General features: G+C 48.9%; 1 protein-coding gene and 1 long non-coding RNA gene across 5 annotated transcripts in view; one reads left to right on the top strand and one right to left on the bottom strand.

The window, feature by feature from the left end:
- The window catches only part of LOC140392177 (F-box/WD repeat-containing protein 7-like), a 321,680-nt gene that overhangs the window by 110,786 nt on the left and 185,299 nt on the right, over positions 1–25,595 (top strand). For 2 of the 4 annotated variants that reach the window (XM_072477557.1, XM_072477555.1), the window contains one exon: positions 15,500–15,571. The exons of the other annotated variants lie outside the window; for them this stretch is intronic. In XM_072477557.1, coding sequence (XP_072333658.1) covers positions 15,500–15,571 — 72 coding nt within the window. The remainder of the gene's footprint in view (positions 1–15,499; positions 15,572–25,595) is intronic. 4 annotated transcript variants of the gene reach the window in all.
- Positions 13,279–25,595, bottom strand: part of LOC140392178 (uncharacterized) — a 123,760-nt gene continuing 111,443 nt past the window's right edge. The window contains exon 3 of the long non-coding RNA XR_011935256.1: positions 13,279–13,460. This is a non-coding gene — a long non-coding RNA (uncharacterized lncRNA). The remainder of the gene's footprint in view (positions 13,461–25,595) is intronic.

The following is a 25,595-nucleotide window of genomic DNA, read 5'->3' as shown; positions in this document are numbered from 1 at the left end:
TAGAAACTGGGCGGCATCGACAAGTTGGGCCGAAGGGCCAGTTTCCATGTTGTAAACCTCTATGACTCTGACTGCAGAGACGAAGGTTTAGAATATCTGTACATAAACACTTCATGTGGTGATTAAGATTGGTGAGTTAGAAGCACAAAGTTGTGTTGGAATATGTAGAGTGTCAATATTAAAATGTGGCTGGAAAATGGTGTGAACTGGGTGCTTAATCATAGAATTATAGAATTTACAATGCAGAAGGAGGCCATTCGGCCCATCGAGTCTGCACCGGTCCTTGGAAAAAGCACCCCACTTAAGCCCACACCTCCACTCTATCCCCATAACCCAGTAACTCCACTTAACCTTTTTGGACACTTAAGGGCAATTTAACATGGCCAATCTACCTAACCTGCACATTTTTGGACTGTGGGAGGAAACCGGAGCACCCGGAGGAAACCCCGCACACACGGGGAGAATCCGCATAGGCAGTGACCCAAGCCGGGAGTCGATCCTGGGACCCTGGAGCTGTGAAACAACTGTGCTACCGTGATTCCCAGAATCACCGTGCAGAAGAGGCCTTCGGCCCACAGAGCTCCAAAAGGGTGTAGACAAGTTGGTGGAATGGGCAGATAGGTGACAGATGAGTTCAATAATGTGGAGAAATGTGAAGTGATTTATTTTGCTCGGAAGAACATGGAGTAAGAGTACAAAATAAAGGGGACTTCTTGAAGGAGAGTGGAGGAGCAGAGACTTGTATGTATATGTGCATAAACCATTAACGGTGGCAGAACAGGCTAAGAGAGCGGTTAATAAAGCATACTGTATCCTAGGCTTTATGAATAATGGCAGCGTGGTTATGCTGAATTAGTTAGACCTCATCATTCCAGGGATCATTCTTGTGAACCTCTTCTGGATCCTTTCCAAGGCTAACACATCTTTCCTTTTATACAGGGCTCCAAACTGCTCACAATACTCTAAATGGGGCTGGGGTAGCACAGTGATTAGCACTGTTGCTTCACAGCGCTGGGAACCCAGTTCGATTCAGACTACAAACGTTAGCTCTGTTCTTCCTCTGCAAATGCTGTCAGACTTGCTGAGATTGGTCAGCATTTTCTGTGTTTGTTTCAGATTCCAGCATCAGTAATTTGCTTTTACCCCAAGATTACTAGTCTGGCGACAATATCACTGTCACTGCTTCCCCAACAAATCTGCAGGTGATGTGAGCGGGGAGATGGGACTAACTAGATTCCCATGGGTCAAAGAGATCTCGGAGTACAGGTCCACAGGTCATTGAAAGGGGCAACACAGGTGGAGAAGGTAGTCAAGAAGGCATACGGCATGCTTGCCTTCATTGGCCGGGGCATTGAGTATAAGAATTGGCAAGTCATGTTGCAGCTGTACAGAACCTTAGTTAGGCCACACTTGGAGTATAGTGTTCAATTCTGGTCGCCACACTGCCAGAAGGATGTGGAGGCTTTAGAGAGGGTGCAGAAGAGATTTACCAGAATGTTGCCTGGTATGGAGGGCATAAGCTATGAGGAGCGATTGAATAAACTCGGTTTGTTTTCACTGGAACGAAGGAGGTTGAGGGGCGACCTGATAGAGGTATACAAAATTATGAGGGGCATAGACAGAGTGGATAGTCAGAGGCTTTTCCCCAGGGTAGAGGGGTCAATTACTAGGGGGCATAGGTTTAAGGTGAGAGGGGCAAGGTTTAGAGTAGATGTACGAGGCAAGTTTTTTACGCAGAGGGTAGTGGGTACCTGGAACTCGCTACCAGAGGAGGTAGTGGAAGCAGGGACGATAGGGACATTTAAGGGGCATCTTGACAAATATATGAATAGGATGGGAATAGAAGGATACGGACCCAGGAAGTGTAGAAGATTGTAGTTTAGTCGGGCAGTATGGCCGGCACGGGCTTGGAGGGCCGAAGGGCCTGTTCCTGTGCTGTACATTTCTTTGTTCTTTGTTCTAGATTGCTCTACAAATATAGCCTCTAGACTTGATGGGCTGAATGGCCTCCTCTGTACTCTATGATCAGCCAGTCTCTCAGGATCGAGGATAATTTGCTCCCACTCCAGTTTGATGTGTTTTGGCGTGGCTGATAATCCCATGCACGATCTCTCGAGTCTGCCACTTGTGGGGTCGATGGTGCCTCTGATGCCTCAACATACCCAAATGAATCTTCTCTGTTTTGGTTGCTCACAAGCCATGGTCTCCCACGAGTCGGCAGGGATGCTTTGAGGACAATCCTCCAATGGAGGAGGACAGATATTTGTACACTGCTCCAGCCCACAGCATCGTCTCCATCCTTGTATATCCCAATATGACACCAGCTCACCATCCTTTTGCCAGACAGTTATCAGGGACAGGAAAGCAGGTTTGGGGTTTTTCCTGCTTCACACCAAAAGATGATGAGGCTATTTGGAATCCTGCTTCATGTGATCCGCTGACATAATTCAAATTGGGGACCTTGTGTTCTTTCTGACTGAGCTTTGTTTTTAAAAAAAAATAAAAAAAAAATTTTTATTAAGGTTTTTTAACAACACAATTTTTTCCCCTTACAAACAATAACCCCCCCCCCGTAACAAAATAACGCAAATTCTCCCTGTGCAAGATATATACAAGGCAAGATGGCATATTTACATAGCTTTATACACTGGCTCTTGGCCGCGCGTACCGTTTCCCCCCACCCTCCATGCTATCTCCCGCTCGTCCATCCCCTCAGACAGTCTCTCGTCTCTTCCCCCCCCCCCCCCCCCCCCCCCCCCCCCCCAGGGTTGCTGCTGCTGCTGACCGACCTTCCTCTAACGCTCCGCGAGATAATCTAGGAACGGTTGCCACTGCCTGTAGAACCCCTGCGCAGAACTTCTCAAAGCAAACTTAATTCTCTCCAATTTTATGAACCCCGCCATGTCATTAATCCAGGCCTCCAGGCTAGGGGGCTTCGCCTCCTTCCACAATAGCAAGACCCTTCGCCGGGCTACTAGGGACGCAAAGGCCAGAATTCCGGCCTCTTTCGCCTCCTGCACTCCCGGCTCATCCACTACTCCAAATATTGCTAGCCCCCAGCTTGGCTTGACCCGGACTTTCACCACCTGAGATATTGCTCCCACCACTCCTCTCCAGAACCCCTCCAGTGCCGGGCATGACCAAAACATATGGACATGGTTCGCCGGGCTCCCTGAACATCTTTCACATCTATCCTCTACCCCAAAGAACCTACTCAGCCTCGCCCTCGTCAAATGCGCTCTGTGAACCACCTTAAATTGTATCAGACTGAGCCTGGCACACGAGGAAGAGGTATTAACCCTACCCAGGGCGTCGTCCCATAGCCCTTCCTCAATCTCCTCCCCCAGCTCCTCCTCCCATTTACCCTTCAGTTCTTCTACTAGCGCTTCCCCCTCTTCTTTCATCTCTTGGTATATTTCCGATACCTTGCCCTCCCCGACCCATACCCCCGAGATCACCCTATCTTGAACTTCTTGTGCCGGGAGCAACGGAAATTCCCTCACCTGTCGCCTCACAAAAGCCCTCACCTGCATATATCTAAATGCATTTCCCGGGGGTCACTCAAATTTCTCCTCCAGTGCCCCTAGACTCGCAAATGTCCCGTCAATGAACAGGTCCCCCATTCTTCTTATCCCCGCCCGATGCCAGCCTTGGAACCCCCCGTCCATCTTCCCTGGGACAAACCGGTTGTTACCCCTGATCGGGGACCACACCGATGCTCCCATTGCACCCCTGTGTCTTCTCCACTGGCCCCAGATCTTTAATGTTGCCGCCACCACCGGGCTTGTGGTGTATTTTGTCGGCGAGAGCGGCAGCGGTGCCGTTACCAACGCCCCCAGGCTCGTTCCTTTGCAGGACGCCATCTCCATCCTCTTCCATGCCGCCCCCTCTCCCTCCATAACCCACTTACGGATCATCGCCACATTTGCTGCCCAGTAGTAACTCTCTCTAGGTTTGGCAAAGCCAACCCTCCTCGGTCCCTGCTGCGTTCCAAGAACCCTCTCCTAACCCTCGGGGTCTTATTTGCCCACACATACCCCATAATACTCCTACCTACTCTCTTGAAAAAGCCCTTGGTGATCACGATGGGGAGGCACTGAAACACAAACAAAAACCTCGGAAGGACCACCATTTTGACCGACTGCACCCTACCCGCCAACGAGAGCGGGAGCATGTCCCATCTTTTAAAATCCTCCTCCATTTGCTTCACCACCCTCGTCAAATTCAATTTATGTAGGGCCCCCAAACTTCTGGCTGTCTGGATCCCCAGATACTGAAAACTCCTCTCCGCCCTCCTCAGCGGCAGGTCCCCTATCCCTCTTTCTTGGTCCCCTGCCTGTAATACAAAAAGCTCACTCTTTTCTACATTAAGCTTATAGCCCAAGAACTCCCCAAACTCCCTTAGAGTCTGCATGACCTCTACCATCCCCTCCATTGGGTCCGCCACGTATAGCAGCAGGTCATCCGCATATAGCGATACCCGATGCTCCTCTCCCCCGCGGACTATCCCCCTCCATTTCTGAGACTCCCTAAGTGATATGGCCAAGGGTTCGATCGCCAATGCAAACAACAGGGGGGACAGGGGGCACCCCTGTCTCGTCCCTCGGTACAGCCGAAAGTACTCTGACCTCCGCCGGTTTGTCACTACGCTCGCGACCGGGGCGCTGTAAAGGAGCTTAACCCATCTAATAAACCCTCCCCCGAACCCAAACCTGCGCAATACCTCCCAGAGGTACTCCCACTCTACTTGGTCAAAGGCTTTTTCCGCGTCCATAGCTGCCACTATCTCCGCCTCTCCACCCTCCGATGTCATCGTTATCACGTTTAAGAGCCGCCGTACATTGGTATTTAACTGCCTGCCCTTTACAAATCCCGTTTGGTCCTCGTGTATCACCCCCGGGACACAGTCCTCAATCCTAGTGGCCAGTACCTTCGCCAATAGCTTAGCATCTACATTGAGGAGCGAAATCGGCCTGTACGATCCACATTGCAGTGGATCCTTGTCTCGCTTTAGGATCAGGGGGATTGTCGCCTCCGACATTGTCTGGGGCAGGATTCCCTCCTCTCTTGCCTCGTTGAAGGTCCTCACTAGTAGCGGGGCCAGCAGGTCCACATATTTTCTGTAGAATTCCACCGGCAACCCGTCCGGCCCCGGGGCCTTCCCCGCCTGCATGCTCCCCAAACCCTTACTCAACTCCTCCAGCCCAATTGGTGCCCCCAAACCAACCGCCTCCTGCTCCTCTACCCTCGGGAACCCCAGCTGGTCCAGGAATCGCCTCATCCCCCCCCCCCCCCCCCCCCCCCCCCCCGGGGGCTGGGACCTGTACAGCTCTTCATAAAAGTCCTTAAATACCTTATTTATTTTCGTTGCACTTTGTACCGTGGCTCCCCTTCCATCTTTGATTCCCCCTATTTCCCTCGCTGCCGGCCTCTTACGGAGCTGGTGCGCCAGCATCCGACTAGCCTTTTCTCCGTACTCGTAAGTCGCCCCTTGCGCCTTCCTCCACTGTGCCTCCGCCTTGCCCGTGGTCAGCAGGTCAAACTCCGTCTGGAGCCGTCGCCTTTCCCCAAGTAATCTTTCCTCCGGGGCCTCTGCGTATCTCCTGTCCACCCGCAAGATCTCCCCCACTAACCTCTCCCTTTCCATTCCCTCTATCTTCTCCCTATGAGCCCTGATGGAGATCAGCTCTCCCCTGATCACCGCCTTCAACGCCTCCCATACCACCCCCACTCGCACCTCCCCGTTGTCGTTGGCCTCCAAGTACCTTTCAATACACCCCCTCACCTTCCCACACACCACCTCATCGGCCAGCAGTCCCACATCCAGCCGCCACAGCGGGCGTTGGTCCCTCTCCTCTCCCAGCTCCAGTTCCACCCAGTGCGGGGCATGGTCCGAAACGGCTATGGCCGAATACTCCGTTCCCCCCCCCCCCCCCACTCTCGGGATGAGCGCCCTGCCCAGAACAAAGAAATCTATCCGGGAGTAAGCCTTATGCACGTGGGAGAAAAAAGAAAATTCCCTGGCCTGCGGTCTTGCAAACCTCCATGGGTCCACTCCCCCCATCTGATCCATAAACCCCCTAAGTACCTTGGCCGCCGCCGGCCTCCTTCCCGTCCTTGATCTGGAGCGGTCCAGTGCTGGGTCCAGCACCGTATTGAAGTCCCCTCCCATTATTAGTCCTCCTATCTCCAGGTCTGGAATGCGCCCCAACATGCGCTTCATCAATCCAGCATCATCCCAGTTTGGGGCGTATACATTTACCAACACCACCCACGTCCCTTGCAACCTACTGCTCACCATCACATATCGGCCTCCATTATCCACTACGATAGTCTTGGCCTCAAATGACACATGCTTTCCCACCAGAATTGCCACCCCTCTATTTTTTGCGTCCAATCCTGAGTGAAATACCTGTCCTACCCATCCCTTTCTTAACCTGACCTGGTCCGCCACCTTCAGGTGTGTCTCTAGGAGCATTGCCACACCTGCCTTCAGTCCCTTCAAGTGCGCGAACACTCGAGCCCGCTTCACCGGCCCATTCAGGCCCCTCACGTCTCCCCCCGCCGACTATCCATCTCCTTTTCTGGGCCAGTCCCTTGTCCGCGTCTCCCTCACACTCCAGTCCCCCAACCGGGGGACCCTCGTCCCAACCACCTCTTCTGTGTCCCGTTCTCTTTCGGCCAGTGCAGCAGCAACCCTTTCTCCTCTTTCCCCCCCCCCGCTAGATCCCCGTCTAGCTTTTTTGCTCCCCCCATTTCCCTCCCGTAAGTCAGCTGGCACCTGCTGACCCCGGCTTCCCCCGCCATCCCTTTAACCCCCCCGTGTGGGACTCTCCCAATCAATGTACATTCCTTTGTCTCCTTCCTGCCCTTTTTATTTTTATTTTTTGCCGCGCGTGGGAAAAACCCCGCGCTTCCCAAAGCCTGCCCCGCCCCCCATGGCGCTGCTCCTGTCATGGCCTTGTCTCTCTCCCCCAGCCCATATATCCTTTCCTGCGCGTGGTTGACCCCCTATGTACAACAAACATCATACTTCACCCCTCAAACGCCCCCCTCCCACACAAACCCTCAATTAGAGTCCAATTTTTCAGTTAGTATAAAGGTCCACGCCTCTTCGGGCGTTTCGAAGTAGTGGTGTTGGCCCTTGTATGTGACCCACAGTCGCGCTGGCTGCAGCATTCCGAATTTCACCCCTTTCCGGTGCAGCACCGCTTTGGCCCGGTGGAAACCCGCTCTCCGCTTAGCGTCCTCCGCGCTCTAGTCCGGGTATATTCTGATCTCCACATTGTCCCACTTGCTGCTCCGTTCCTTCTTGGCCCATTTCAGGACCCGCCCTCTGTCCGTAAACCGGTGAAATCTCACCACCATCGCCCTTGGCGGCTCTTTTGCATTGGGCTTCCTCGCTAGCACCCGGTGCGCCCCATCCAGCTCCAGCAATCTCGGGGGGGCCTCAACACCCATCAGCGTCCTGATCATTGTGCCCACATATGCCGCGGCATCGGCCCCCTCCACTCCTCCTGGGAGACCCAGGATCCTCAAATTGTTTCTCCTTGATCTGTTCTCCAGGTCTTCGAGTCTTCCCGCCCACGTCTTGTGTAGTGCCTCGTGCCGCTCCACTCTCTCCGCCAGGCCCACGAGCTCGTCGCCGTTCTCACTCACTTTTTCCTGGATCTCCTGAATCTTCACCTCTTGGGCTTTCTGAGTTGCTCCAAGTTTTTCCACCATTGCCAGTATAGGCGCCACCATCTCCTTACGCAGCTCCTCGAAGTAGCCCTTGATGAACTCTTTCATCTCCTCACTGTCCGTGGGCGCCGCCATTTTGTTTTTTTCTTCCTTCTTCTCCCGCTGCTCCAGGGCCGCTTTCCTTGCCGTTTCACTGCGGGTCCGGTCCATGCAGGGCTGTAGGGGGCTTCCTCCGTTCTTCCCCACGGGTTGTTTTTTTTAAAAAGGTCCGTTGGGGCTCCATTAGCGAGCCCAAAAGTCCGTTTCTGCGGGAGCTGCCGACTCGCGCGGCTTAGCTCCGCATCACCGCGACCCGGAAGTCTCGACTGAGCTTTGTTAAGCTTGTTGAGATATCCGGAACCGTGCATGGGCTTCGGCACACATCGTCTTAGTCTCTCTGAATCTCACTAGCTGCTGTTGGTGCGTCCTCTGTATGAAGGTGAATGAAGAGGCTGTTGGACCTACTGTTACTGTCTGCTGCAGTCTAGCTCAGCATTGAGCTGCTCTGTGCGGCCAAGATCTGTCCCACTCGAGCTGCAGGATTCTATTACATACCAGTTTGTGTCATTGGTGGGCTTACTCTAAATTTACAGCTGCCTCTGTACTCTGTAATGAATTCAGAACTGCCTGGTGCTGTCAGGCTTCAAGAACTAAATGCCAGTCTACACAAACATTATGTTCCTGGAGATCTGTGCAGTTTTTAAATGAAACCTGTACTTAAATCTGTAGCTGAAGGTATTATCTGACATTTCATGGTGACCGAGATGATGCTACTGTTTTGAGATCAAAAGTACTTTGGAGACCGGGTGATGCGGTGATTTAAACATTTGAGTTAAAACATTTGTTTTGTATTTGGTATTTTCATGCCAGCATAATCCATTTGAAAGAGCTGACAGAATAAACCTGACCCGAAAAATCTGCACTTTGGTGTGAGAAGGTTTTGGATTGGGGAGAGCTGATTTTAGTAAAATAAGGCAGAATGTGGCTGATGTAGACTGGGAAGAAAGGAAACGAGGAGGGTACAGGCCCAACATGTTCCCTCGAGGGTAACAGGAACGAGTAACAATCCCAGAGACCCATAGGTGACCGGAGATATTCCGGATATGATGAGATGTGAAAATTGTACAAGACATTAGTAAGGCCACACTTATGAATACTGTGTACTTCACATCTGTTTTCGCCCAAGAAAATGAGGTGGTAGGTATTAAACTCTGGGAGGGAGACTGTAATGTCCATGAACAAGCATGGCTTTCGCCGAGGGAGATCCTGCCTAACAAAATGCTGGATTTTTTGAGGAGTTGATCAGGTGTGTAGATGAGGGTAGTGCAGTTGATGTTTATATGGATTTCAGCAAAACCTTTGACAAGGCCCCACATGAGAGACTTAAAAAGAAGACAAATGCACATGGGGTACAGGGGAACCTGATGAGGTTCATTCAAAATTGTCTGAGGGTGATGACAGACGGCTGCTTTAGTGACTGGAAGTCGGTGTCCTGTGGCGTACCACAGGGATCTGTGCTGGGCCCCCTATTACTCATCATTTATATAAACAACATTGATGACTATGGGGGGTGGATCAGTAAGTTTGTGGGTGACACAAAGATAGGCTGGGTGGTTAACAGTGAGGCTGAGTGTCTTGGGTTACAGGAAGATATAGACGGGATGGTCAAATGGGCAGAAAAATGGGTGATGGAATTCAACCCTGAAAAGTGTGAGGTGATACACTTTGGTAGAAGTAATATGACAAGGAAGTATTCCATAAACGGCATGACACTGGAACGTTCGAGGAACAAAACGACTGTGGCGTGTTTGTCAATAGATCTCTGAAGGCAGAAGGGCAGGTTAATCGGGCGGTGAAAAAGGCATACGGGGCACTTTCTTTTATCAGTCGAGTCATAGGTTAAAAAAAGTAGGGAGGTCATGTTGGAGTTGCATAAAACATTGGTGAGGCCACAGCTGGAGCACTGGGTGCAGTTCTGGTCGCCACATCATAGGAAGGATGTGATTGCACTGGAGGGGGTGCAGAGGAGATTCAGCAGGATGTTGCCTGGGATGGAACGTTTAAGTTATGAAGAGAGGTTGAACAGGCTTGGGTTGTTTTCACGAGCAGAGAAGACTGAGGGGTGACCTGATTGAGGTGGACAAGATAATGAGGGGCATGGACAGGGTGGATAGGGAGCAGCTGCTCCCCCTAATTTAAGGGTCAGTTACGTGGGGCACACAAGTTCAAGGTGAGGGGCAGGAGGTTTGGGGATTTGTGGAAGAACATTGCTACCCAGAGGGGGGTGACGGTCTGGAATGCCCTGCCTGGGAGGGTGGTAGACGCGGGTTGCCTCACATTGACTCACATGGATGAGCACTTGCCATGTCATAACATTCAAGGCTATGGGCCAAGTGCTGACATGTGGGATTAGGTAGGCAGCTCAGGTGTTTTTCATGTATTGGGAGAAGGTTGCAAGTTCATGATGAGGCTAATTGTTGGTTGATAATGAAAGGAAGGGACAGTGTGTGTGAGCAGCATATTACACCAGGAAATCGTGAGAATGGGAAAATCAATAATAGGGCACAAGTAAAGGCTATATATCTGAATGAAAATTAAGCATTCGGGAAATAATTAATGAGTTAACAACACCAGTAGAGACAGTGGCAGACATGCTGATAGATATTCAATTTGTCCCAGCTAAAATATATTTCGTAGAGGAGGGGAAAATGGATCCGTGGCTAAGCAAAGAGGTTAAAGATAACATAAAGGCAAAAAACAACTAGGGCAAAGGCCACTGGCAGGTTGGAGGATTGGGGAATGTTTAAAGACCAAATAGGATTAGCAAAAATGTAATAAAAGGAGCAAAGGTAAATTATAAAATCTAGTGCAAAATATAAAAACAGATAGTAAAAGTATCTATAAGTAAATAAAAAGGAAGAGAGTAGCTAAAGTCAAGGTTGGTCCTTTAGAGCATGTGTGCCATGGCTTGCTTTGAAATCTCTCCATAACTGGTGTTGTCCCTGCCAGGGTTTGTGGAGCTGTGCAGCTTTGCTGTCCCTGCCGGGGTCTGTGGAGCTTCGCTGTCCCTGCCGGGGTCTGTGTAGCTTCGCTATCCCTGCCGGGGTCTGTGGAGCTGTGCAGCTTCGCTGTGCCCGCCTGGGTTTGTGGAGCTTCGCTGTCCCTGCCGGGGTCTGTGTAGCTTCGCTGTCCCTGCGGGGTCTGTGTAGCTTCGCTGTCCCTGCCGGGGTTTGTGGAGCTTCGCTGTCCCTGCCGGGGTTTGTGGAGCTGTGCAGCTTGGCTATCCCCGCCGGCGTCTGTGGAGCTGTGCAGCTTCGCTGTCCCTGCCGGGGTCTGTGGAGCTTCGCTGTCCCTGCCGGGGTTTGTGGAGCTGTGCAGCTTCGCTATCCCCGCCGGCGTCTGTGGAGCTTTGCTGTCCTCGCCGGGGTTTGTGGAGCTTCGCTGTCCCTGCCAGGGTCTGTGGAGCTGTGCAGCTTCGCTATCCCCGCCGGGGTCTGTGGAGCTTTGCTGTCCCTGCCAGGGTCTATGGAGCTGTGCAACTTTGCTGTCCTCGCGGGGGTCTGTGCAGCTTCGCTGTCCCTGCCGGGGTCTGTGGAGCTGTGCAGCTTCGCTATCCCCGCCGGGGTTTGTGGAGCTTCGCTATCCCCGCCGGGGGTTTGTGGAGCTTCGCTGTCCTTGCCGGGGTCTGTGGAGCTTTGCTGTCCTCGCCGGGGTTTGTGGAGCTTCGCTGTCCCTGCCGGCGTCTGTGGAGCTGTGCTGTCCTCGCCGGGGTTTGTGGAGCTTTGCTGTCCCTGCCGGGGTCTGTGCAGCTTTGCTGTCCCTGCGGGGGTTTGTGGAGCTTTGCTGTCCCTGCCGGGGGTTTGTGGAGCTGTGCAGCTTTGCTGTCCCTGCGGGGGTTTGTGGAGCTGTGCATCACCGAGCCAGACAAGACCGCTCACCGTCCTCGTGTGCAGCAGTGGCCTTCATTTCTTGCAGAGTTCACTGCACTAGTTTAGGACTAATTGAGCCAATATTTGTTTCATGGTGGTCATCTTCCAAGATTCTATAGCCTCTGGAACAGTTGCAACAGATTGGAGCTAGCTCATGTAAATCCATGGTAAAGAGAGAACAGGGATTTATAGACCAGTAAGCCTGACATCAGTAGTGGGAAAAATTCTAGAGTCCATTATAAATGATTTAATATTAGGGCTCTTGGAAACGGACATGGATTTGCAAAAGGAATGATGTAACTAGTAGAGTTGATGAGGGGGAGCTAGTGGATGTGGTTCATTTGGACTTCGGAATACTTTCGACAGCCCCAGAAAAGAGATCAGTTTGTAAAATTAAAGAGCATGGGATTAGGAGTAGTGTATCGAAATGGATAGAAAACTGGTTGGCAGACGGGAAACGAGGAGTAGGAATAAACTGTCTTTTTCCAAATGGCAGGTAGTGGCCGGGGGGGGGTGGGGGGGGGGGGGGGTCGCGTTTTGCTGAGACTCCAGCTATTCACAATATATATTAATTTGGATGGGGGAAACAATATGTCATATCTCCAAATTTGCAGATGACACAAAGCTGGGTAGGAGGATGCAGGATGTTTCTATGATTTGGACAAGTTGGTTAGCACTGCTGTCTCTCAGCGCCAGGAACCCGGGTTCGATTCTGGCCTCGGGTGACTGTGCGGAGTCTGCACATTCTCCCCGTGTCTGCGTGGGTTTCCTCCGGGTGCTCTGGTTTCCGACCACAGTCTAAAGATGTACAGGTTTGTTGGATTGGCCATGCTAAATTGCCCCTTAGTGTCCAAAGGTTAGGGGAGGTGGGGTTACGAAGCCGGGGTTCAACCTATGCAGGGTGCATACTCGAGCCGAATGTACTAGATTTTGGGGATTTGTTGCGCCTTGTAGTAAAATCTAAAATTGAATACCTTTAATAAAAATACTCTTTAAAAATAAATAAAAGCTTTGTTTTTGTTGAACCTCCACCGCTGCCTCCTCCTATAGTCAATCCTGCGAACACCACATCTTGGTTCTGGCAACATGCACAGACCAGGTCCTCCACCTAATAGGACTTCTGTCTGCTGAGCAACCTCTTCCTCGGACTGATTTTCAAAATGTTTTCACCTTGTGCGACACGCTAGGTGGCTAGGCTAGCCTTTCTGGGCCATTTCTAATTGCCCTCGGGTCGGTGTGGTGAACTGCTGCAGTCCATGTGGTGTGCTGTGAGGGACAGAGTTGCAGAATTTTGACCCAGCGACAGTAAAGGAACAGCAATATATTTCCAAGTCTGGATCTTATCAGAAACCTTTGAGCTCTGTTGGAACCCGGACTGAAATTGGAAGAGATTGCCTGTTTTCTAACAAAACAGAACTTTTATACATCGTAGCTTAAAGATAAATTATCATTCATGTATACAAAAACATATGACATGTCATGAGCATCTATAAAGAGTGTAGAAAAGTTAATGGTTTATGGGTTCATACATCATAATTATATTTGTGACTTTTAATATAGATATCTATGAAGACATTACTATTCTTTCCCAGACAACGTGCTAAGTGGGTTAGACTTCGAACAGATCTAGCAACTCCAGACGGGCATCCATGAGGCGCTGTGGGCCATCAGCAGCAGCAGGATTGTATCAACCACAATCCGCAACCTCCTGGCCTGGGAGTCCTAGTTCAAGGTTCTCTTGCGGTTAACATGAAGGTTCAGTCAGCAGTTAGGAAGGCAAATGCAATGTCAGCATTCCTGTTGAGAGGGCTAGAATACAAAAACAGGGATGTAGTGTTGAGGCTGTATAAATAATCTTTACTGGTGTCACAAGTAGGCTTACATTAACACTTAAATAAGGTTACTGTGAAAAGCCCCGAGTCGTTACATTCCGGTGCCTGTTCGGTTCTTGATAAGGGGATGAGGGGTTATGGAGGGAAGGCAGGAGAATGGGGATGAGAAAAATATCAGCCATGATTGAATGGCGGAGCAGACTTGGTGGGCCGAGTGGCCTAATTCTGCTCCTATCCCTTAAGGTCTAACTCACCACCACCTTCTGAAGGGCTGCTAGGGATGGGCAATACATGCTGGCCTAACCAGCGACGCCTACATCCTGTAAATTAATTTAAATAAAAAGATTAATGAGTATTATCCAATCATAACCAATCACGGCCTTGAGACTGCACTGCTCTAAGTGCTCCGTCAGTTGTAGTGAGTAATGGAGCTGGCATTGAGAGATGCATGGTATGGCCAGTAATGGAGCTGGCATTGAGAGATGCATGGTATGGCCAGTAATGGAGCTGGCATTGAGAGATGCATGGTATGGCCAGTCATCATGTGAAATGAAGAGACCGTCAATAACTGCTTAAGAAGCTTTGTTTTGATACTGGGTAACAATGAATTGCCATGAAATGACGCAGGAATGGTGCAAGGACTCGCATTAATGTAGCGCCATTTACAATCACGATCTATCAAAGCACTTTACAGCCAATGAAGAGTAGCCAATATGGGAAACACCGGAACCAATTTGCGCACAGCAAACTCTCTCCAACAGCAATGTGGTGACAGGATAATCTGTTTTAGTGATGCTGGTCAAGAGATAAATATTTGTCAGACATTGAAGTAATCCCCTGCTCTTTGAAATATTGTCATCAGATGTTTCCATTCACCTGAGAGCAGCCAAGGCCTCAGTTTAATGGTTCATCTGAAAGACGGCTCTGATAGTGCAGCGCTTCCTCACTACTGCAGGGAAGTGTCAGATTTATTTCTGTGCTCAAGTCCTGGAATTGAACTTAAAGCGGGAATGTTCCAACGCAGTGTTGAGAGTGCTACTGACTGAGCCAAGGCTGCTACCACAGTAAGCAGACCCATTTGCTTTTATAATGGAGCAGAAAAAAATCTTCAACTGGGTGTGAAGTCCAGAGATTTCTGTTGGCTTACCCTCTGCTCTGCCCTGAAATCCGCTCTCAACTTATAACTGTGCTGAAAAGGATGTAAAGCTGCACTCCGATGTGATCGAATTGTATCTGGATGGTGTGCCACTGGAACATTTCTCCACCTTGGACCCTGAGCACTTGAACATGCCAGAAGGCTCAGAAACTCGGTCCTCATCCCCTAGATTCTGTAGTATTTGTGGAGTTTACATTTTTGATTAAGAACTCTGTTCCATAAATCAACTATCATTCAGAAATAAAACGATCCCAAATTAGAAAGTGCAGATTGGCGGCTTTTAATCTTGAGGGTCACCGGCACTGATCCACATTGTCAGTGATTTGCACAAATGAAAATCACTTGTCTCAACTAAAAAAAAAAACAGGGCATTTCAATTGAGTGCAGAAAATGTGCTGCTAAGCTCTTTTCCTGCTCTCTCGTACCTGCTGATACAGTGCAGCCTTTGCAGCTGTGATCAGGTAAAAGTCCAGTTGAGATCAGAGTGTGATCCACATGAGTCGGCAAAAGCTCAAATTCTTTCCCACAGCACTGATGACAAGCCCATGACAGCTCCTGGAAAATGTGTGCTAGAAACGACATGAACGTATCATTGTGATGTTGTTGATTGGCGATGCTCTGTGATGTTATTTCAGTTAGTACAAATCTCCATGACCTGCACCGAGACCTGCACTGAATCACAGCTTGTTTAGACGGTCAGGTTTTCTACGGGGCAGGATCTAGGGAAGCTGTGTATCTGAGGAGCTCAGTGGGATGTAGTAAAACAAGTTGAATATTTAAAAAGCATTTCACAAATTTAGTAGGAGAGAATTGAAAGCTGTCATACAGGATTCCATTGATAAAACTTGTTGTCGTAACAGCTTCTGAAAGAGGGGAGGAGAGAAGAGACAAAATTCAACATTCTGTCCGCGAAGCAGAAGATCAGATCAAACGTAAGAAGTTTTACAAGAAGCTGCTCTTTGATGATTGGAGAATTACTGATCTTTTCCTTGGACTGGCTTTACCTAACTGCATGTTTGACAGGTTTATTCTGCAAACCAGTGATGGATAGAACCGAGCATTCAGCTACATAAGGATGAACAATAATTTTCATAAAACATTAGAACCTGGAAATATACAGCATCTGACTGTTCATAGAATCTACAGTGCAGAAGGAGGCCGTTCGGCCCACCAAGTCTGCATTGACTCTTTGAAAGAGCACCCTACCCAAGGTCAACACCTCACCCTATCCCCATAACCCAGTAACCCCACCCCAACACTAAGGGCAATTTGGACACTAAGGGCAATTTATCATGGCCAATCTTAGACTGTGGTGGAAACCGGTAGACCGTGGGAGGAAACCCGGAGCACCCGGAGGAAACCCACGCAGACACGGGGAGGATGTGCAGACTCCAAACAGACAGTGACCCAAGCCGGAATCTAACCTGGGACCCTGGAGCTGTGAAGCAATTCTGCTAACCACTGCTGCCGTGCAGCCCCCGCCGTGCAGCCCCCGCCGTGCAGCCCCCGCCGTGCAGCCCCCGCCGTGCAGCCCCCGCCGTGCAGCCCCCGCCGTGCAGCCCCCGCCGTGCAGCCCCCGCCGTGCAGCCCCCGCCGTGCAGCCCCCGCCGTGCAGCCCCCGCCGTGCAGCCCCCGCCGTGCAGCCCCCGCCGTGCAGCCCCCGCCGTGCAGCCCCCGCCGTGCAGCCCCCGCCGTGCAGCCCCCGCCGTGCTGCCCCCGCCGTGCTGCCCCCGCCGTGCTGCCCCCGCCGTGCTGCCCCCGCCGTGCTGCCCCCGCCGTGCTGCCCCCGCCGTGCTGCCCCCGCCGTGCTGCCCCCGCCGTGCTGCCCCCGCCGTGCTGCCCAAAAGGTAGTTTCAGATTTTGGGTGAAAATTCTGTAGTTTTTAAAAAAAACTTACATTTATCTTCTAGTATTTATCATTTTTGTTTAATTTCTATAGTTGACGTGTTGTCTTGGCTGCAACAGTTCTTCCCTAGGATCCTGAATGTGCAATGTTATTTTTCACTCATGCTTACAAAGACAAAGTTCTATTTGCCGAGATGTTGATTGTTACAAATACTGTACGAGGTATGCCTGAATATTGATCACACTTGGTACAGTGAGATTCCTCGTTTGATGGCTATCATTTAAAAAATAAATAAAAAATTTAGAGTACTCAATTCGTTTTTTCCAATTAAGGGTCAATTTAGTGTGCCCAATCCACCTACCCTGCACATCTTTGGGTTGTGGGGGCGATACCCACGCAAACACGGTGAGACTGTGCAAACTCCACACGTACAGTGACCCAGAGCTGGGATTGAACCTGGGACCTCAGTCCTGTGAGGCAGCAGTGCTAACCACTGCGCCTCGGTGCTGCCCTTTGATAGCTATCGTGGTAATCATAGGTCGTGGTAATACTTTTGCTTGACAATCATTTTAGCAACACATTGGACTGTTATCAATCGTTCAGATATACAAAGAACAAAGAAATGTACAGCACAGGAACAGGCCCTTCGGCCCTCCAAGCCTGTGCCGATCATGCTGCCCGACTAAACTACAATCTTCTACACTTCCTGGGTCCGTATCCCGCTATTCCCATCCTATTCATGTATTTGTCAAGATGCCCCTTAAATGTCACTATCGTCCCTGCTTCCACCACCTCCTCCGGTAGCGAGTTCCAGGCACCCACTACCCTCTGTGTAAAAAGCTTGCCTCGTACATCTACTCTAAACCTTGCCCCTCTCACCTTAAACCTATGCCCCCTAGTAATTGACCCCTCTACCCCGGGGAAAAGCCTCTGACTATCCACTCTGTCTATGCCCCTCATACTTTTGTAGACCTCTATTAGGTCGCCCCTCAACCTCCTTCATTCCAGTGAGAACAAACCGAGTTTATTCAACCGCTCCTCGTAGCTAATGCCCTCCATACCAGGCAACATTCTGGTAAATCTCTTCTGCACCCTCTCTAAAGCCTCCACATCCTTCTGGTAGTGTGGCGACCAGAATTGAACACTATACTCCAAGTGTGGCCTAACCAAAGTTCTATACAGCTGCAACATGACTTGCCAATTCTTATACTCAATGCCCCGGCCAATGAAGGCAAGCATGCCGTATGCCTTCTTGACTACCTTCTCCACCTGTGTTGCCCCTTTCAGTGACCTGTGGACCTGTACTCCTAGATCTCTTTGACTTTCAATACTCTTGAGGGTTCTACCATTCACTGTATATTCCCGACCTGCATTAGACCTTCCAAAATGCATTACCTCACATTTGTCCAGATTAAACTCCCTCTGCCATCTCTCCGCCCAAGTCTCCAAACAATCTAAATCCTGCTGTATCCTCTGACAGTCCTCATCGCTATCCGCAATTCCACCAACCTTTGTGTCGTCTGCAAACTTACTAATCAGACCAGTTACATTTTCCTCCAAATCATTTATATATATATATATATATATATATATATATTACAAACAGCAAAGGTCCCAGCACTGATCCCTGTGGAACACCACTGGTCACAGCCCTCCAATTAGAAAAGCATCCTTCCATTGCTATTCTCTGCCTTCTATGACCTAGCCAGTTCTGTATCCACCTTGCCAGCTCACCCCTGATCCTGTGTGACTTCACCTTTTGTACTAGTCTACCATGAGGGACCTTGTCAAAGGCCTTACTGAAGTTGATATAGACAACATCCACTGCCCTACCTGCATCAATCATCTTTGTGACCACCTCGAAAAACTCTATCAAGTTAGTGAGACACGACCTCCCCTTCACAAAACCATGCTGCCTCTCACTAATACGTCCATTTGCTTCCAGATCCTGTATCGAAGAATTCTCTCCAGTAATTTCCCTACCACTGAAGTAAGGCTCACCGGCCTGTAGTTCCCTGGATTATCCTTGCTACCCTTCTTAAACAGAGGAACAACATTGGCTATTCTCCAGTCCTCCTGGGACATCACCTGAAGACAGTGAGGATCCAAAGATTTCTGTCAAGGCCTCAGCAATTTCCTCTCCAGCCTCCTTCAGTATTCTGGGGTAGATCCCATCAGGCCCTGGGGACTTATCTACCGTAATATTTTTTAAGACACCCAACACCTCGTCTTTTTGGATCTCAATGTGACCCAGGCTATCTGCACACCCTTCTCCAGACTCCACATCTACCAATTCCTTCTCTTTGGTGAATACTGATGCAAAGTATTCATTTAGGACCTCACCCATTTCCTTTGGCTCCACACATAGATTCCTTTGCCTATCCTTCAGTGCGCCAACCCTTTCCCTGGCTACCCTCTTGCTTTTTATGTACGTGTAAAAAGCCTTGGGATTTTCCTTAACCCTATTTGCCAATGACTTTTCGTGACCCCTTCTAGCCCTCCTGACTCCTTGCTTAAGTTCCTTCCTAGTTTCCTTATATTCCACACAGGCTTCGTCTGTTCCCAGCCTTTTAGCCCTGACAAATGCCTCCTTTTTCTTTTTGACGAGGCCTACAATATCTCTCGTTATCCAAGGTTCCCGAAAATTGCCTTATTTATCCTTCTTCCTCACAGGAATATGCCGGTCCTGAATTCCTTTCAACTGACACTTGAAAGCCTCCCACATGTCAGATGTTGATTTGCCCTCAAACATCCGCCCCCAATCTATGTTCTTCAGTTCCCGCCTAATATTGATATAATTAGCCTTCCCCCAATTTAGCACATTCATCCTAGGACCACTCTTATCCTTGTCCACCAGCACTTTAAAACTTACTGGATTGTGGTCACTGTTCCCAAAATGCTCCCCTACTGAAACTTCTACCACCTGGCTAGGCTCATTCCCCAATACCAGGTCCAGTACCGCCCCTTCCCTAGTTGGACTGTCTACATATTGTTTTAAGAAGCCTTCCTGGATGCTCCTTACAAACTCCGCCCCGTCTAAGCCCCTGGCACTAAGTGAGTCCCAGTCAATATTGGGGAAGTTGAAGTCTCCCATCACCACAACCCTGTTGTTTTTACTCTTTTCCAAAATCTGTCTACCTATCTGCTCCTCTATCTCCCGCTGGCTGTTGGGAGGCCTGTAGTAAACCCCCAACATTGTGACTGCACCCTTCTTGTTCCTGATCTCTACCCATATAGCCTCACTGCCCTCTGAGGTGTCCTCCCGCAGTACAGCTGTGATATTCTCCCTAACCAGTAGCGCAACTCCGCCACCCCTTTACATCCCCCTTTATCCCGCCTGAAACATCTAAATCCTGGAACGTTTAGCTGCCAATCCTGCCCTTCCCTCAACCAGGTCTCTGTAATGGCAACAACATCATAGTTCCAAGTACTAATCCAAACTCTTAAGGTCATCTGCCTTACCCGTAATACTTCGTGCATTAAAACATGCACTTCAGGCCTCCAGACCCGCTGTGTTCAGCAACTTCTCCCTGTCTGCTCTGCCTCAGAGCCCCACTGTCCCTATTCCCTAGTTCTCCCTCAATGCTCTCGCCTTCTGACCTATTGCTCCCGTGCCCACCCCCTGCCATACTTGTTTAAACCCTCCCGTGTGACACTAGCAAACCTCGCGGCCAGGATATTTATGCCTCTCCAGTTTAGATGCAACCGGTCCTTATATAGGTCACACCTGCCCCGGAAGAGCTCCCAGTGGTCCAGATAATGGAAACCCTCCCTCCTACACCAACTGTTTAGCCACGTGTTTAGCTGCTCTATCTTCCTATTTCGAGCCTCACTGGCACGTGGCACAGGGAGTAATCCCGAGATTACAACCCTAGAGGTCCTGTCTTTTAACTTTCTGCCTAGTTCCCTGAACTCCTGCTGCAGGACCTCATGCCCCTTCCTGCCTATGTCATTAGTACCAATATGTACAACGACCTCTGCCTGTTTGCCCTCCCCCTTCAGGATGCCCTCTACCCGTTCGGAGACATCCTGGACCCTGGCACCAGGGAGGCAACATACCATCCTTGAGTCTCTTTCACGCGCACAGAAGCGCCTATCTGTGCCCCTGACTATGGAGTCCCCTGTTACTATTGCTCTTCTGCGCTTTGACCCTCCCTTCTGAACATCAGAGCCAGCCGTGGTGGCACTGCTCTGGCTGCTGCTGTTTTCCCCTGATAGGCTATCCCCCCCCCGACAGCATCCAAAGGGGTATACCTGTTCGAGAGGGGGACAACCACAGGGGATTCCTGCACTGACTGCCTGCCCTTTCTGGTGGTCACCCATTTCTCTGCCTGTACCTTGGGTGTGACCACATTTATATAACTGCGATCTATGACTCTTTCCGCCACCTGCATGCTCCTAAGTGCATCCAAATGCTGTTCCAACTGAACCATGCTGTGAGGAGCTCCAGTTGGGTGCACTTTCTGCAGATGAAGCCATCCGGGACGCTGGAAGCCTCCCGGACCTGCCACATCTCACAGTCCGAGCACTGCACCCCTCTAACTGACATTGCGTCAATTAATTAGTAAATTAAAATTAAAAGTTTAAAACAATTTTTTTTAAAAAGTTACCGTTAACTATCTGTTTCCTAGCACTAGATTTCTAATAGAGATGCGAAAGCTAAATATAGTACTCTCCGATCTCTGGCTTAGATACCCCTCTAAATTATAATTAAGTAATTATGTTTAATTAGTTACCAATGCCTAATTTTTTAAATTTAGTGTAGATTCCCAACCAGCCACTCAGGTCACAGCTTTTCTGTGATGTCACTTCAGTTTCCCCCCCCCCCCCCCACACGCAATTTGAAAAAGGTATAAAAGTAAAAATGAGTAAAATCACTTACTTGCCTTCTTACCTTCTGAGTGTCTTAGCTGTTCTCAGGTTCTCTCCCTGACAGAGACTGCTCCTCCCCCAAACGGCTCCCGAAACTAGGCCGCGATGTTTTTAAATCTCCACTCCAACTCGCAGCTCCTGCTCTTTTAAATCTTGTGCCTAATGCTATAGACTTGCGCCTAATGCTGGTTATTTGTAACTTTTGAATGAGTGCCTGAGGAACTTGAGCGGAGGTGGTGGCATAGTGGTATTGTCGCTGGTCTAGTAATCCAGAGACCCAGGATAATGATCTGGGGACCCGGGTTCAAATCCCACCACGGCAGGTGGTGGAGCTTAAATTCAATGAAATATCTGGAATTAAAAGCCTAATGGTGACCATTGTCGTAAAAACCCATCTGGTTCACTAATGTCCTTTAGGGAATTAAATCTGCCGGCCTTACCTGGTCTGGCCTACATGTGACTCTTAACTGGCCCCTCAATGGCAATTAGGGTTGGGCAATAAATGCTGGCACAGCCTGTGACACCCACGCCCCATGAACAAATTAAAAATCTATCCCAAAGCTTCAGCTTTGCTCTGTTGATTGTTCATCGGTTGAAGTTGCACAGCCGTACCTGAGCACATAGCAACTGCACTTTGTAAAGTAAATGTTTGTGGAAAGCCTTGGCCTCTTGAGGACACCGGGCTGCTATATCAATATTTTTACCTCCACTGGCTTTCCTGTTGCTATTATTCAAGTGGTTAATTTTGTTTCAGCTGCGTTCTCCCCTTCTCCTTGCGCCCGGCTGACACTTTGTCACCCATCCTAATCCCTCCTGACTTGGGATATGAGTAAATGTTGCTCTGGGAACAATTATTGAAAAGGAGGAAAAAACATATATTTATATCACACTTTTTTTCATGGCCTCCGAATGTCCCAAGGCACTTTACAGCAGGAGAATTGAAATGGAATTGAAGTGGCCAATTTGTGGCAGCCTATGAAATGAAAATCGCTTATTGTCACAAGTAGGCTTCAAATGAAGTTACTGTGAAAAGCCCCTAGTCGCCACATTCCAGCGCCTGTTTGGGGAGGCTGGGACGGGAATTGAACTGTGCTGCTGGCCTGCCTTGGTCTGCTTTAAAAGCCAGCTACTTAGCCTTGTGCTAAACCAGTCCCTATTCTGCACAATGGTCAGAATGACCAGGTAATTCATTTTTGTGATGTTGATGGAGGGATAAATATTAGTCAGCTCACTCTGATCTTTGATCATTTTTCACCAAATCTTTTGCATTCATCTTGCAAAACACTCAGGGTCTCAGCTTCTGAACTAAAACACTGCGGCATTTTTATCCTCGCCTCTTGGCCGCATAATCTTCTACTCCCTTATCCATCAGGTGCTTATCTAGCCTAGCCCCCCCGGTGAATTCATTTATACCGAGTTTCACATTCTTAATGTTCATTGGGTCAAGCCGCTTCCTCTGAATTCCCATTGGATTGTTTTTGCTGACGATCTTATATTGAGGACCTACAGTTCCACCCTTCCTGACAAATGGAAACATTCTGTCTGCATCCACTCTAATATTTAATTTTAATAATAATTGCTTATTGTCACAAGTAGGCTTCAATGAAGTTACTGTGAAAAGCCCCTAGTCGCCACATTCTGGCGCCTGTTTGGGAGGCCGGTACGGGAATTGAACCCGCGCTGCTATCCTTGTTCTGTATTACAAGCCAGTTGTTTTAGCCCACTGTGCTAAAACCTTTATCAAGATTTCAAAACTTGGGTCATCTCTTGACCTGCCTTTTTCAGCCGAGACCCAGCATTTACATCTTTTCTAATGGGTATAACTATTACAGCTACCTGACATGGATGACCATTTATGGCTTTGCTGTAAGGGTGTTGAGTGATCCAGAGTTTGGGACCATGTGTAGGCCAAGCCAGGCAGCGTACCACCTTTCTCCGCTGGGTGTTAGTTGGGTTTTTATGACCTGGTAGCTTTTATGCTCCTTTTTGCCCTTGTGTCACCAGACTATGATTGCCAGATATATAGAATTAATTTTCATAACTTGCCATCTTATTATCTCAACTCAAGACCTAGCCCAGTGCCCAGCCCACTACACTACTGGGATTCTAATGTACCATCCAAACAGCCTAAGATTTAAAATCGGTTATTGTAGCTGGAGTATAAACTGTTGTTTGGAGAGCTGGTGCAGACACGATAGGCTAAAAGCCGCCCTCCTGCGGCGTGACAATTATGTGACTGTATCAGGCCTGTGGCTTTGTCCAAGATAAACCACTTGTTCAATTAGATGACAGATTTATTCCCCCGACGTCCTTCACTTGAATACTTCCATCACACACTCTGGGAATTCCTACCGTAGGTGTCATTTTGTTTGGATACTGCAAACAGCTGCCTTTTTCTGAAAATGTAAAATGTTAGTGTAGACTGGAGGAATTCAGTAAAGCAGTGTGTGGGGGCTAGAGTTAAAATCTCAGTCGAGGTATTTCCTAGCAGGTTAGATTCTGTCTGGGTCCATACAGATCAGGAAGATTCTTGGGACGGTCACAGCTATGGTACGATCACCTTGTTTAATCAAACATAAGTTACAGCAAGGTAGTGGTGTTGCCCTCCAGAAAACAGAACAAAATCCTGTATTCAGCTGCCTCAATCTTTTCACGTCATATGGAATCGAATAGTATTAGATGAGTATTGCTGAAAAATAACATACTGTCAAAGCTTTTTGTGTGGTATGCATCAGGACAATTCACAAGAATACCAAATTGTAAAGGAACAACAATTTACAATTTGGTATTCTTGAAAATTGTACTGATGAGTGCAAGATGAAAAGCTTCAGCAGCATCTGTCCCTTTTCAGCATTGCTACAGTACTGTACTACCGAACAACTATTGGTATTAGATGGCATAGCACCTAGTCACACGTAACTAACTGGTCCCCTATTGCCCTCTGGCCTATTTGGGATTATATACACAAGATCCCGCTTTTGAGTTTGTCTGCATTCCAATTTAGTATAATCTAAAGACCTCGTGTTGTTTTCATGTACTGTACTTGGTGTTTAACAACAAAAGGCACAAAAGTACTTAAAACATCCGGCATGTATTTGTCAGCTCCCCACAGTGCGAAAACCGTTATCAACATTTCATTGGGAGGATTTTAAAGTTGGATCCCACTATCTGGCTCTGTATCACCAGCGTTCCAATGTAACATGCCTGTTCTCTTTCTGAAATAGTTTTGTTTTTCAGCCAGCTGGTGTCAAAAACACTTTGCTCAGTGTTTTGTATCTAGCACTCCCAGTTTAAGGGAAACCTGTATTTTACACGTCTCTGACAAATCTGCAAATTATTTTGATAGGTTGACAGACTGTGGTAACCAATTTGTTGATTCATATTGGTAGTTTAACATTGGGTAGAACACAATGACAGCTTCCTGCTCTCCGATCCAGTGTTAACATGGCTCCATGGCTGTGCAGCTGAATGTTTAAAATAGGCCGATGGGATCTTGGGTTAACTTTTGTCTCAGGATCATAATCCTGGGATTTGATTGGCCAGCCATTTCTTTGTTCCCCATTATAAATTCCCCTAATACTGACTATGTGGGACTTAGTTTGCCGCCTTCAATCTTCTTCTCTTCACGTACCAACAGAAGCTTTTACAGTCAGTTATGTTCCCCGCAAGCTTACACTCAAAATCTATTTTCCCCGATCTCAATAAATCCCTTTATCTTCCTTTGCTGAATTTTAAACTTCCCAATCCTCAGCATTGCTGTTTTTTCAGTACAGAAGGAGGCCATTCGGCCGTCGAATTTGCACCGACTCTCTGAAAGAGCACCCTACCTAGGCTCGATTCCGCATAACCTAGCCCCATAACAATGCCTAACCTACACATCCTTGGGCAGCAAGGGGCAGTTCAACATGGCCAATCCACCTCAGCTGCTCATCTTCAGACTGTGGGAGGAAGCCAGAGCACCGGGAGGAAAGCCACATCGACACTGGGAGAAAGCGCAAACTCCAAGGCCAGAATTGTACCCGGGTCCCAGGTACTGTGAGGCAGCAGTGCTAACCACTGTGCCACCCTTTGAATACGACAAATGGACAATGGTTTCATGGTCATCTTCAGACTTTTCCAGATTTTTGTATGGAATTTTAATTTTGCCACCTGCCATGGCGGGATTCGAACCGTGGTCCCCAGAGCATGACTCTGGGTCCCTGGATTACTGGCCCAGTGACAATACCACTACACCACTG

The sequence above is a fragment of the Scyliorhinus torazame genome, chromosome 15 (genome assembly GCF_047496885.1).
Source record: "Scyliorhinus torazame isolate Kashiwa2021f chromosome 15, sScyTor2.1, whole genome shotgun sequence".
NCBI classification, from domain to species: Eukaryota; Metazoa; Chordata; class Chondrichthyes; order Carcharhiniformes; family Scyliorhinidae; genus Scyliorhinus; species Scyliorhinus torazame.
The sequence above is the reverse complement of the archived record's forward strand: the minus strand, read 5'-3'. Positions and strand labels throughout refer to the sequence as shown.